Source organism: Melospiza georgiana, chromosome 21 (assembly GCF_028018845.1).
Source record: "Melospiza georgiana isolate bMelGeo1 chromosome 21, bMelGeo1.pri, whole genome shotgun sequence".
Taxonomy (NCBI): Eukaryota; Metazoa; Chordata; class Aves; order Passeriformes; family Passerellidae; genus Melospiza; species Melospiza georgiana.
In genome coordinates this window covers 11,180,689-11,194,754 of record NC_080450.1, presented here as the reverse complement: position 1 = coordinate 11,194,754, position 14,066 = coordinate 11,180,689, and the positions used below count along the sequence as shown (strand labels likewise).

Below are 14,066 nucleotides of genomic sequence, written 5' to 3'. Positions count from 1 at the left end.
TGACATGTGTAACAAAATAATTATTCTCTTGGCCAGAAGCAAACATTTAATACTTCTTTTTCATTAGTTTTGAAACAGGCAATCCTTTCTCTCAGCTGTAGAAGGGTGTGAGAAGCTGTCAAAGGAAGAGCCAGAGCTCAGTGAGGATGTTAATTGTGCTGCATCTCCCAGGGCCAGGCTGGCAGAGCCTCTGGGGAGCACAAGGGCAGAGCTCTCACTCTCACAGGCTGGGCTGAGTCCTGCTGCTGTTCAGTTCCCATCTGAGATCAGTAACTCCATCCCTGGAGATCAATAACGCACCCATAACCGTCCCTGGAGATCAATAACCCACCAATGACCATCCCTGGGGATCAATACCCCACCAGTAACCATCCCTGGAGATCAATAACCCACCAATGACCATCCCTGGGGATCAATAACCCACCAATAACTATCCCTGGGGATCAATAACCCACCAATGACCATCCCTGGGGATCAATAACCCACCAGTAACCATCCCTGGGGATCAATAACCCACCAATGACCGTCCCTGGGGATCAATAACCCACCAATAACCATTCCTAGGGATCAATAACCCACCAATAACCATTCCTGGGGATCAATAACCCACCAATGACCATCCCTGGGGATCAATACCCCAGCCAGCCTCCCCAAGGCTGAGCACTGACCCAGTCCCCAGGGGCTCCTGTCCCTTCCCATCCTGGGGGAATCCAGAGGCAGCCACTCCCCAGGACATTCCCTGGACGGAGCATTTCCCTCTGCAGGAGGGATCCAGAGCAGGGAACGTGGCTGTTCTCCACAGCACTCCTGCATTTCGGTGTTTGGAGCCCCTGGCATGTCTGAGCTCAGGAGATGGGCAGGGCAGCAGCACCAGCTGGGCCAGGTGCAGGACAGGTGGGTCCATCCCACAGCTGCAGCTGCCTGAGAGCCAGGGGAAGGTGGGAAGAGTGGGATGAAATCCTGTTAATGGGATGAAATCCTTTCCCACTGAAATCTTGCAGGTCTCACTGAGCTCCTTGGCCAAGGAGAGCGGGGCTGCCTCAGACTGCTGCAGTGGGGTCATTCCCAGCTTTGGGATTGTCCAGGCTGCTGCAGTAGGGTCATTCCCAGCTGTGGACATGGTTCAGTTTGCTCAGTGGGGTCAGTCCCAGCTGTGGAGATGGTTCAGTTTGCTCAGTGGGGTCATTCCCAGCTGTTCAGTTTGCTCAGTGGGGTCAGTCCCAGCTGTGCAGATGGTTCAGTTTGCTCAGTGGGGTCATTCCCAGCTGTGGACATGGTTCAGTTTGCTCAGTGGGGTCATTCCCAGCTGTTCAGTTTGCTCAGTGGGGTCATTCCCAGCTGTGCAGTTTGTTCCCAGCGATGGATGGAGCTCATCCCTGCCCTCAGCAGGTCCCTGCCCGAGCCCTGGGGCTCCCCTGGAGCAGCTGCCCCAGCAGGGCCGGGGTTACCCCGTGGGCCAGAGCGCGACCACGGCGATGGCGATGAGCAGCAGCACGATCACCACCAGCATCCCTGCAGGGACACAGCAAGGCTCAGCATTTCTGTGATTCAATTCCTCCTCCTCCCCCTGCTCACCCCCACAGGCCTGCACTGGTGACCTGAGCACAGACCTGGACCCAAACCCCACATTGGCAGAGGGATTCCTTCCCTTCCTCACCCCACAAATCAGAATTTCCCAGCAGGGCTGTGGGGTACCTTCCTCCCTGCACATCTGCCACAGAAACACCAAGGGATGTGTTTAACTCACAGCCAGGCCAGCTGAGCTTTGCTGGAATCCCTCTGTACCATCCCACTGGGGCAAAGGATTATCCAGGAGGAAATCCACACTGCAGCAGGAAATTGTTTCCAACACAAAGTACTCCTGCTTTCAGACAGAACTCTGTGCAGGGCTGGGCTGTCAGGCATGGACCTGACCTGGGGAACAGGGATCATCCAGCCCTGGGAGAACCCCACAGTGCCCTGCCCCACCTCTGTATGCCCCACCCTGCCCCAAACCCACTGAACCCAGCTGAGGTCAATGGCAAATGAGATTGTCCAAAATGGGATCCCTCCCCTCTCCTTAATTCCCCATTTCTCCCCTTAACTCTCCTCTTTCTCTCCCATTTTTAGAGGAAAAGAAGAAATGTTTGAGTGAGAACACCCTGGATCCACCTCCCAAACCACCCCCAATAAACAAACTCCTCACCCAGCTGGATCCCTGTGCTGGGCACTGCCATCACCCCCATGGGCATCCCCTGGGCTTCAATGGTCTTTTAATTAGGAGGCTTTCATTGGTGTTCAGTATCTGCTGTGTGCAGTCTCCCTGCCCGAGCTGAGGGAATGCAGAGGCTTCCAAGAGTGGAAAACCTGTCCCTTCCTCTCTCTGCTCACTGAGGACTATTACTCAACCACTCACAGTATTTACAAGTCCAGCTCATGGCAATTAAAAAAGGATGTATTGAAATAAACTCCTCCTTCCACACTGGAAAAGGATATTAGACACTGCTTTTTGTAAATAGTGTCATGTTTTCTGTGCAGAAACTAATTCTCTGCCAGGGGGCCAGGATTTTTTTTTTCCAGGGAAATAAGAGTTGCCACCAGCAGGATTTTTTTCTCTTATGCTCAGCTGAAACCATTTGTGATCCCATCCATGCCTGTGCTCTGGCAGTGGGAGCCATTCCCTGTGTCCTGTCCCTCCATCCCTCGTCCCCAATCCCTCTCCAACTCTCCTGGAGCCCCTTCAGGCCCTGCAAAGGGCTCTGAGCTCTCCCTGGAGCCTTCTCCTCTCCAGGCTGAGCAGCCACAACTTCCTCACCCTTTCAGTCTCAAATTTTTTACACCTTAACATACATTTTAGAGTTTTCCACAGAGCCAGAAGCAAGTAAGTTGCCTAAATAGGGAAGAAGTAAGATCTGATAAAGCTGCCACATTCCCATTCTCTGTTATGTTTTGCACTGGAGGGAGAAGTTTTAGAGGGTGCAAATCCTTCACACAGTTTCAGTGTAACAGAGTTTATGGACTGCAGCAATTAAGAGACAACCGAGATCAGCTGCTTGGAAAATACTCCCTAGGTGTGAATTACTAATGATGCAGGGGGGAGTTAATGGGGTGTAATTATTCTTTGACAAGTCCCAAGAAAAACTGCACATAAACCCCAAATTATCCCCAGCAGGAAGGCTGATAAAGGATTGCTGATGGGCAGTGCAGAGGGAGGGAACTGCAGGGCACACACTGAGAGAGGGGACAGCAAAGTGAAACAAACCTTGTTCAACCCCTGGGAAAAGACTGGAATTAAAAAATCTGAAGCCAAAAAGGTCAAGTGCTGTCCTTGTCCCAGCTGAGGGACACAGGGACACAGAGCCAGGAGCACAGGGCTGTCCCAAACACACAGAGCCAGGAGCACAGGGCTGTCCAGCTCACACACATCCCCAAGCTCCCCTCACACCACACAGAGCAGCTGCTGCACACATTTCCCCCCTGAACCACAGAACAGCAGATTAGAAGAATCTGAAGGTTTTAAACCTGAGTGTTTCACATGCTTTCCCCACTGAAGTTGTGGATAGGATCTGACAAGAATTCTGCATTCTGACGTTCCCGCCTGCTTTGCCTTTTTTTTTGCTGAAATGCTATGAAATATAAATATTCCTCCTGACAAGAAACCCTCAAAGAGAGGCTCAGGAATCAAAACCATTCTTAAAGTCAACAGGAGTCAGAAGAGAACAAAGGAAAGGCTCTCGTGCAAAAGAAAACATTCCAGGAATACAAATCCCAACTGCATCCCAGGGAAAGGTGGGAAGCAGAAATCCCTGTGCAATTACTGAGCAAGTAATCAAGGCAGGCTGCAGTAAATGCCATGCTCCTGCAAATCCCTGTGTTAGAGGCTCTGGGGCAGTGCTCCAGCTGCTGATCCACTGCTGATCCAGGGGCTGATCCCACTGCTGATCCACTGCTGATCCCACTGGTGATCCCATTGCTGATCCCTCACTGCTGATCACACTGCTGATCAAATGCTGATCCAGGGGCTGATCCCATTGCTGATCCCACTGCTGATTCCAGTGCTGATCCCACTGCTGATCCCATTGCTGATCCCACTGCTGATCCACTGCTGATCCCATTGCTGATCCCATTGCTGATCCCACTGCTGATTCCCGTGCTGACCCCATTGCTGATCCCAGTGCTGATCCCACTGCTGATCCCACTGCTGATCCAGGGGCTGATCCCATTGCTGATCCCACTGCTGATTCCAGTGCTGATCCCACTGCTGATCCCACTGCTGATCCCATTGCTGATCCCAGTGCTGATCCCACTGCTGATCCCATTGCTGATCCCATTGCTGATCCCAGTGCTGATCCCAGTGCTGATCCCACTGCTGATCCCATTGCTGATCCCACTGCTGATCCCACTGCTGATCCCATTGCTGATCCCATTGCTGATCCCACTGCTGATCCCATTGCTGATCCCAGTGCTGATCCCAGTGCTGATCCCAGTGCTGATCCCATTGCTGATCCCAGTGCTGATCCCACTGCTGATCCCACTGCTGATCCCAGTGCTGATCCCAGTGCTGATCCTAGTGCTGATCCCAGTGCTGATCCACTGCTGATCCCATTGCTGATCCCATTGCTGATCCCATTGCTGATCCCAGTGCTGAACCCAGTGCTGATCCCAGTGCTGATCCACTGCTGATCCCATTGCTGATCCCAGTGCTGATCCCAGTGCTGATCCCAGTGCTGATCCCAGTGCTGATCCCACTGCTGATCCCAGTGCTGATCCACTGCTGATCCACTGCTGATCCCAGTGCTGATCCCATTGCTGATCCCATTGCTGATCCCACTGCTGATCCCATTGCTGATCCCAGTGCTGATCCCACTGCTGATCCCAGTGCTGATCCACTGCTGATCCCAGTGCTGATCCCATTGCTGATCCCAGTGCTGATCCCAGTGCTGATCCCATTGCTGATCCCATTGCTGATCCCAGTGCTGAACCCAGTGCTGATCCCAGTGCTGATCCACTGCTGATCCCATTGCTGATCCCAGTGCTGATCCCAGTGCTGATCCCACTGCTGATCCCAGTGCTGATCCACTGCTGATCCCAGTGCTGATCCCAGTGCTGATCCCATTGCTGATCCACTGCTGATCCCAGTGCTGATCCCAGTGCTGATCCCTCACTGCTGATCCCAGTGCTGATCCCATTGCTGATCCCAGTGCTGATCCCACTGCTGATCCCAGTGCTGATCCACTGCTGATCCCAGTGCTGATCCCATTGCTGATCCCAGTGCTGATCCCAGTGCTGATCCCATTGCTGATCCCAGTGCTGATCCCAGTGCTGATCCCAGTGCTGATCCCATTGCTGATCCCAGTGCTGATCCCAGTGCTGATCCCTCACTGCTGATCCCAGTGCTGAACCCATTGCTGATCCCATTGCTGATCCCTCACTGCTGATATTCCCTCACTGGAGATATTCAGACAGCAAACACAACCATGTGAAGGTTGGGTCCTGAAGTAAATGCTGATTTCAGCCCATTAAAAGAATTCTAAGGCATGTGCATGTGTGTGGGGCCAGCTCCTGTGCCCTGACTTCAGCAGCTGCAGGGCTGCATCCAAGCCCATTTCAGCAATGCCCAACCTGCATCTGGCAAATCCCACCCCAAAACTGAGGTGTGCCCATGGCAATGCCCTGGCCCTGAGCCTGCAGAGAGGAGCTGCAGCCCTGCACCAAGCCCTGAGCATCCCCAGCACCTGTCAGTGAATATTTCTGGGAACAGCAGCTCTCCTTGGGGTATTCCCTGTCTTTCCTGATGATTTGAGTGTAGTGTCACTCTCAGGTTCAACACTGGTGTCTTTTATAGATGATAAAATAATAATAAATAGCATGGTCAGACTTTAAAGAGCCTGTATAGCATTCCATTATCTGGAAAAGGCAGCTTGGTTCAGGCCAAGGAAGTTATATTCCCACAGAACTGTCTATCCAGAAGTTTATGAGTAAGTCTTCTTTTATATGGGACATGAGCAGTAACTTTAAACACATAATTGTTGTTTTATAGGGCAGCAGAGAGGCAGGGCAAGGATGGGACCTTCAGCACGAGGCCTGGCTGCTTTCCTCCGGGACTTCTATTTAATATCACAGCTTTAAAGAACCCAAACTTTATCTGCTGTTTCAGTGAGTTAATTTTAAGCCCGTGTTGCCAGATATATGGCAGAAACCCTGCCCAAATCCCCTCAAACCCTGCTTTGGGAGGCAGAGAGAACCAGCCTGGAGGCTGGCCCTGAACCCTCTGCACACACCTAAAGCACTGCTTTCACATGGCAAGCACCCCAAGAAATCCATCTCGCTGTCCTTTACGTCCCCTGCAGGAGAGCCAAGCCCTTTCTCCCCCAAAAGCCATAAAATCCTTTCCTTCCAACACTTTCCCCGTGCTGGGGATTCCCTTTGTGCTGCCTTAAGAAGCACTTGAGCAGCAATCCCACGCTATGAAGCTGCCTTGTGTGTGACTACAGCCCCGTTCCTACACCTGCAGCTCCGAGCCCACCTCTCGGGAGGTTTTCCTTTATTAGTTTTGTGACAGCCAAACGTTTTCTTGGGCGAGAGGGCCGGGGAAACGCTGCTCACCCTCCCACCCCAAGAACCCGGCCCTTATTGCTTTTGACCTTCCCTTTCAACTGCTCTGCCTGCAGAAATCCAACACTGCCGTTGTACCTCGCGGCCCTGACACCAAAATCATTGGCAGCTCTCAGAGAAATCAAGAGCAGGCTGCGCCAGGTTATTAAAGGCTCCAAATGTTCATGTGTTTCATTGGCTCTAGAGGAGGGGGAAAGGCACTCCTCAGAAAAGCTGAGCTCCTTGGAAACAACAATATTGCATTATGAATTCCTTATTTGGGAGAAAGAACGGCCCAGGTCGTTTCTGTGTGAGATGAAAAGGCTCTGGGTCCGTGAGTTATTGCACATTTGGAGCTGTTCATGCTATGCCAGATTAACCCGAAAAAACAATTTATCTGAGGGGAAGGTGCAGACTTTGTTTGTGCACTTTAACTCCTCCGTCAACATTATTTCACACACCAGAAATTGCATTTTTGTGGGGTTTGGTCATCTCAGGTTGGAGCTGGGATTCCCTCTGGGTGCACAGATGAGTTTGGGGCTAACACCAGCTCTGGTCAGGGCCTGGAGATCCCTCAGGTCACTGACAGAAGGGTCTGTGGGCAAACAAAGTGGGGCTAAAACCCAGCAGGGTGAGAAGCATCCCTACCACCAGAAATCAAACATCACACCAGCTCAGAAGCAGCGTGGAGTGAGTTTCTATCCAAACCTTTCTGACTTCAGCCATCAAATAACCCCAAACTTTGGGTCCCAAGCCCCATATGCAGCCTGGCTGAGGGCAGGCAAGCGAGAGAAGTGTTTCTGTAATCCATTATTGTTACCCTTCCATTTGCTTCTTTGTTAATCTGTTTTTCAAGTCTCAGACCCATGCCAGGTAATGCCCTGGACTGCTTCCAAGCACAACTGCCCTGAAATCCCAAATTCCTTCAGGAGTGGCACAAGCCCAAGCTCACCCTGAGCTCAGGGCTCTGCTCCCAGCCTCCAGCTGCTGCTCAGGTTTCAGCTGCTCCATAGCAAGGTCACCTCCTGCTTTGGAGACTTTGGGGTGCCCCATTTGTCTGTGTGTCTGCTGAACCATCCCTGAGCTCCTGCTCTGCCCTGGGAACCAGAGCTCAGCAAGGGCAGCTCAAAGGCGGGAGAGTTTCCCATGGAAATGAGGAAATTTAAATTATTTTCCTTTCTGAAGCGCCAGAAATGAAGCTCAGAGACAGACATTTGTTCAGAGCTGAAGGCAAGGCAAGAGCACAGCAAGAACCGAACTGTCACAAGTTTCAACTTTCAGAGGAGTCTGTGGGAAAGGGAACACTTGGAGCTAAATCTGTACCTCCTTTAAATAGCAGCAGGTAGCTGGGAGAGGACAATGGTGGAGAAATGGTTCAGGTACCTCTGAGCCACAGTGACTGAACCAGAGAGCTTTAAAGGAATCACACCTGAACAGCTCCTGCAAAACCACCGGGAAATAAAATCATTGCCTGCACTCACCACTGCATCAGGAGCAGGCATGAGAGGCAGCACTTCCCCATCTCAAAAACCCCAAATCAACCCAAAACTGGCAGCCTCAACCCACCTCTGCCTGTTGTGAGGGGTGGCCTGGGGAAGAGCTGTGCAATCACCCAGCCCCAAGCTGGAAACATCCTCATGGATTTTCCTTTTGTTCCTCTGAGTGACTTCACAACTTTCCTTGCTTGGCCCCACACCATCACCAGACTCTTTCCAGCCCCAAAGGTCACTGGCAGATGTGGTTAGTGGATTTCTTTGCATGTGGTTTGTTTTTCTTCTTCCCCCTTTTTTTTTTTTTTAATTAAACAAGCACACACAGCCACAGTTTCCAGCTGTCCTTCCTCCAGACTCCTGGGCATCCTTTACCTCACATCAGGGACAGTCAGGAGCAGGAGCAGCTGAGGAAATTCAGCATTTCTGATTAGCAGAACTGCAGCCTGAAATGGCACCTGTGGAAGTGTCACACACCTCAATGTGCACAGAAGGCTTCCCAGGAGAAAGGAAACAAAACAGCTCAAAAAAGAGCACAAAGGTTCTAAAAATTCCTTATTTCATATGAGGGTCACTCAGCTCACTCCAGTGAGCCCAACCAAGCCCAAGGTGTCACCTGAACCCTTCTGCTCTGGAAAAAACAGCAGGAAGGGTGAGAAAGCACAGGTTAAACTGGGATACCCCCATCTCCAGCAGAAGATATCCCCCAGGCCATGAGCCATGAGGGACAGCAGGGTTTGCCATGAACGGTGCCATGGAGCTGAGGTGGGGAGAGCAGCTGGGACCAGGGAGTGCAGCACAGCCAGGGAAAGCTCTCCTGGCCACAAGAAATTCAAGGTTCCTGATGGAAAACCCAGCCAGGTGGGAGCTTGGGCAGCAGCAGCCACAGAGCACTGAGGAGATTCCTCACTGCAGTGTCACTCCCCAGCCTGGGAGATTCACCAGCGAACCCCAGGGCCGGGGCCATGCCCTGACGCTGGGACTCTCCCACTCCCTGTCTCCATGGACCCTCTCCAGCTCAGCCTCCCTGCCCAGCCCCAGCCCCAGCAGGGCATGCAGCAGCCCAGCCCAGCTGGCAAACTCCAAAGGGTTTTCCTGAAAGGAAGGGTCAGAGCCCAGCCCTGCTACCTGCAGCAGCCTGGGGACAGGCAGAAGCTGTGACAGATGATCTCAGCAGGGAACTGCTGTCCCTGCACCACTCTCCCCAGTAAAAACAAACGGGCAAAGAGAAAGAATCAAATGAAAGGGCAGCTCTGCTGGCCTGGCATACAAGGGACATCTGCCCACGTCCATCTGCCGCCAGCCCCACACCCTGGCTTTGTTTTTGGTGGGGTCACTTGTGTGCCATTGTGGCTGCCTGAACTGCCTCCCCAGGACACCAGGGCCAGACAGGGAAAAAGGTGGGAATGTGGGGAGAAGGAGGAGGCAGCCACCAGCTCTGCTCAGATGCATCACTAAATTGTCCCATCAGGCAATCACCCCAAATCACTTGGGAAAGGATTCTCTTTTGCCTCTGCCTTTGTTTTTCACCCTGGCAAGGGCTGGGATCGCTCCCTCCCTGCTTACATGGACGTATCACAGCACCAAAATGCTTCCAAAGGGTTTCCAGCATCCCATGAAAAAAATAAACGAGAAATAAAAACAATCCCAGCTCAGCCAAATGAGTGGAACAGCAACAACCTCAAAGTTTTACTGATCCATCTGATCCTGCAGGGACAACCTCCCCACAAGGCACTGAGCAAGAAGAACCAACACACAAAAAGATCAGATTGTGCTTGTGTCACTCATTCAAGGTGGATTAAGTGCTCCTGAAGGCTGCTCCATGTGTCTCCCATTTGCCCAAGTGCCCTGCTCCCCCAGGAATTGCAGGAACTGCTGGAAATGGGCTCTGCTGGCTGCCCCGTGCCCGGGCTGCCTGGCTGAGTGCTCGGCAGGGCTGAGATTTCCATACAAATTGCAAAGCTCCTAAATGGCTTCCTCAGCACAGGGCCGGGGGTGGAAACGGGAGAATCGTTAATGATTAGTTCCTTATGGCTCCCACATTCTTGAAGCATATTTCTCGCAGTCCCTGGAACACTCCTGCATTCTTGATTGCAAAATGGCAATAAGTGATTTCCTTTAAAAGCCTCGTCTTTTATTGAAATACTAAAAATACCCCACTAGCCTCAGTGCACTGCAGCCTCTCTCTTTCCTGGACAGGCCCCATCAGCCCTGATGAATTCTGTTTTGAAGACAGCAATAAACATTTCAGCATGGGTCGTTCAATCCACTCCATAATAGATCCTGCATTTCTAGTGGAGCCCTCCTAGCACCATAAATCATCTTTACACAGACTTAAGTATGAGAAACTCCAGCTCAAAACCAGCATGGACTTTTCTTTTTCTTTTTAGAAATTAAGAATGGGCACAGAACAGTCAAGAATTAAATGTGTGACACCTTTAAACATGGAAACCACTGGGCTGACCCTGTAAACCAGGGCTGCTGCAGTGGTCAAAGCCACACTGCTGCTCCAGTCAATCCACTTGACACAAACCTGCCCTGGTGGGGTGAAAACACTCAGGAAAACTTCCATGTACATCCACTCCACCCGAACAAACACGGCTTTCAGGTCCGGGACGCTCTGGCTGCTGCTGATTTCAAAAGCCACAGATGAAGATTAATGACACTGCACGCCTGAACTGCTCCCACACACCCAGAACTCCTCTGGTTTGTCCAGTCCATGCAGACTGGAAGCCCAAACTGCTCTCCCCTCTGCTCATGATGTCTCTGTCCATCTGCTGCAGAGCCTGGAGAAAGCTCAGAGATAATTCCAGGTACACAGCAAGGAGGGTCCTGCCTGAGCCAGAGTGGCCAGGGAGCTGCTGGGGGATCCCACAGCCTGGAGTCCCTGGATGGAGCCCAAAGTTCACTGTCCTGAGCCTTGAGAATTGGGAACCCTTGGGAGCTGCTGAGGGTCCCACAGCCTGGAGTCCCTGGATGGAGCCTGGATTCCATGGATTCCCACTGTCCTGAGCCTTGGGAAAGCCAGGGAGCTGCTGGGGGATCCCACAGCCTGGAGTCCCTGGATGGAGCCCAAGATGTGCCCCTGTCCCCACAGCCCCAGCTGCTCTCAGGAAGGCTCTTCCCAGCCCACCAAAGCTGCTTTGGGAAGCCCAGCACAGCAGGGACAGAGCCCTGGAGTGGGAAATGGATTTCCACCTCAAACATACCCTGAGCAAAGGGGAAAAGCCTTGGTGTCCTCCTGGCTGGATCTTTAAACACTCAGGTGAAACGTCCTTGATTTGAACACCAACATCCCTTTGGATTCAGTGTTCCAGCCCAGTTTGTGCTGGGTGCAGCCTGCCTGGAGAATTTTTGACACACATACAGCTGTTGTTTTGTTGGGAATTGTGTTTTCACAACTCAAAGAACAATCCTGCTTTTAGAAACTTGCTCAACCTTTGGCAATGCAGCCTAATCAGCAGAGAAAACTGCAGAACCCAGCAACCAAATCCTCCTTATTAATACCATTTGCAGCTGCTAACAACTCCAAGAACCTTCTAGAAATGCCAAGGGAAACAGGGTGGGTGAAACAATCCCTTGCAAAGCACTGAGCCAATATACACAAGAATTGTGATAAGAAATTAGGTTTGACTTGCACAATCATTTTAAAAGTTTTTGGAAAATGGAGTCAGAAGAGCAGGAGGCTGATAAAATAACAGAGTTCAGTAGCAATGCAAAAATTTCATGCAGATAAAATGGGGAATTCAATCCTTGCTGAATTCTTGACATCATTTAGATGTTAACAGAAGTTTCTTCTCCAAAAAAAGAAGGCAAGGCATCTTTAAAGCCCACACACAGATCCCTGACTCCTCTATGCAGAGTACTACACAGAACTATTTTGGTTTTGGACGACTGCATTGTCTCATGTGTCAGGATGACTATTTGATTTTCTTTTATTCTTTAATTTCAGCCTCGAGCAGAGCCAAACCTGCACAATTTATGCACGTGCAGTGCAAGAGGTCCCCTCTCATTTTGTGTCAAAAAAAAAAAGAAAAAAAGAAGAGAGAGGAGGAGGGAAAAAACCACAGCATCATTTCATCCCTGTGCCTTCCTAAAAGCAGAGAAGTTTATGGGCTCTCAACTCCAGGGCCCTGCTCTGCCTCCCCACAGGACAGATCCGACTGCCCCTGCAGCTGCACAGAGGAAATGAGGAAATCACTGTGGGAACAGCATGCTGGGGACACCTGGGAGAGTGACAGCAGCAGGGTGGCACTGCTGTGTCACTGTGTCACTGTGTCACTGTCACTGTGTCACTGTCACTGTCACTGTGTCACTGTCACTGTGTCACTGCTCGGGGAACAGCATGCTGGGGACACCTGGGAGAGTGACAGCAGCAGGGTGTCACTGCTGTGTCACTGTCACTGTGTCACTGTGTCACTGTGTCACTGTGTCACTGTCACTGTGTCACTGTGTCACTGTCACTGTGTCACTGTCACCGTGTCACTGCTCGGGGAACAGCATGCTGGGGACACCTGGGAGAGTGACAGCAGCAGGGTGTCACTGCTGTGTCACTGTCACTGTGTCACCATGTCACTGTGTCACTGTCACTGTGTCACCATGTCACTGTCACTGTGTCACTGTCACTGTGTCACTGTCACTGTCACTGTGTCACTGTGTCACTGTGTCACTGTCACTGTGTCACTGTCACTGTGTCACTGTCACTGTCACTGTCACTGTGTCACTGTCACTGTGTCACCATGTCACTGTCACTGTCACTGTGTCACTGTGTCACTGTGTCACTGTGTCACTGCTCGGGGAACAGCATGCTGGGGACACCCGGGAGAGTGACAGCAGCAGGGTGGCACTGCTGTGTCACTGTCACTGTGTCACTGTCACTGTGTCACTGTGTCACTGCTCTGGGAACAGTGTGGTAGGGACACTTGGGAGGGGTGTCAGCAGCAGGGTGTCACTGTGTCACTGCTGTATCACCCTGTCACTGTGTCACTGTGTCACTGTGTCACTGCTGTCACTCTGTCATTGCCATGTCACTGTATCACTGTGGCACCATGTCACAGCTCTGTGCCCCATCCCAGTGGGGATTTCTGCCCAGCAGCCCAAGGAGAGCCCTGGCAGAGCCTGCAGAGAGCAGCATGGGCTGGAAGCTTCTCTGTGTCACTGTGTCACTGTGTTACTGTGTCATCATGTCACTGTGTCACTGCTGTGTCACTGTGTCACCACATCACTGCTGTGTCACCATGTCACTGCTGTATCACTGCTGTGTCACTGTATCACTGTGTCACTGTGTCACCAATGTCACTGTGTCACCATGTCACTGCTGTATCACTGTGTCACTGCTGTGTCACTGTATCACGGTGTCACTGTGTCACCAATGTCACTGTGTCACAATGTCACTGCTGTGTCACTGTGTCACTGCTGTGTCACTGTATCACTGTGTCACTGCTGTGTCACTGTGTCACCATGTCACTGCTGTATCACTGTGTCACTGTGTCACTGCTGTGTCACTGTGTCACTGTGTCACCAATGTCACTGTGTCACCATGTCACTGCTGTATCACTGTCACTGCTGTGTCACTGTATCACGGTGTCACCATGTCACTGCTGTATCACTGTGGCACTGTGTCACAGCTCTGCACCCCCAGGAGAGCCCTGGCAGAGCCAGCAGAGAGCAGCACGGGCTGGAACCTTCTCTGTGTCACTGTGTCACTGCTGTGTCACTGTATCACTGTATCACTGTGTCACCAATGTCACGGTGTCACCATGTCACTGCTGTATCACTGTGTCACAGTGTCACAGCTCTGCACCCCCAGGAGAGCCCTGGCAGAGCCAGCAGAGAGCAGCACGGGCTGGAACATCCTCTGTTGCCTCTGAAGTTGTTGTGTCCCATCCCTGGCAGTGCCCAGGGCCAGGCTGGGCAGGGGACAGTGGGAGGTGTCCCTGCATGGCAGGGGTGGCACTGGATGTCCCTCTTTTAAGGTCCTTCCCAACCCAACCCACTCTAGGA

At 51.7% G+C, this 14,066-nt stretch overlaps 1 protein-coding gene across 2 annotated transcripts in view; it reads right to left on the bottom strand.

Moving 5' to 3' along the window:
- Positions 1–691: 691 nt before the first annotated feature.
- The window catches only part of STX8 (syntaxin 8), a 79,257-nt gene continuing 65,882 nt past the window's right edge, over positions 692–14,066 (bottom strand). Inside the window, exon 8 of one of the 2 annotated variants that reach the window (XM_058039075.1) lies at positions 692–1,512. In XM_058039075.1, coding sequence (XP_057895058.1) covers positions 1,445–1,512 — 68 coding nt within the window. In that variant the 3' untranslated portion in view covers positions 692–1,444. The remainder of the gene's footprint in view (positions 1,513–14,066) is intronic. The other variant, XM_058039074.1, reaches the window with a different exon arrangement.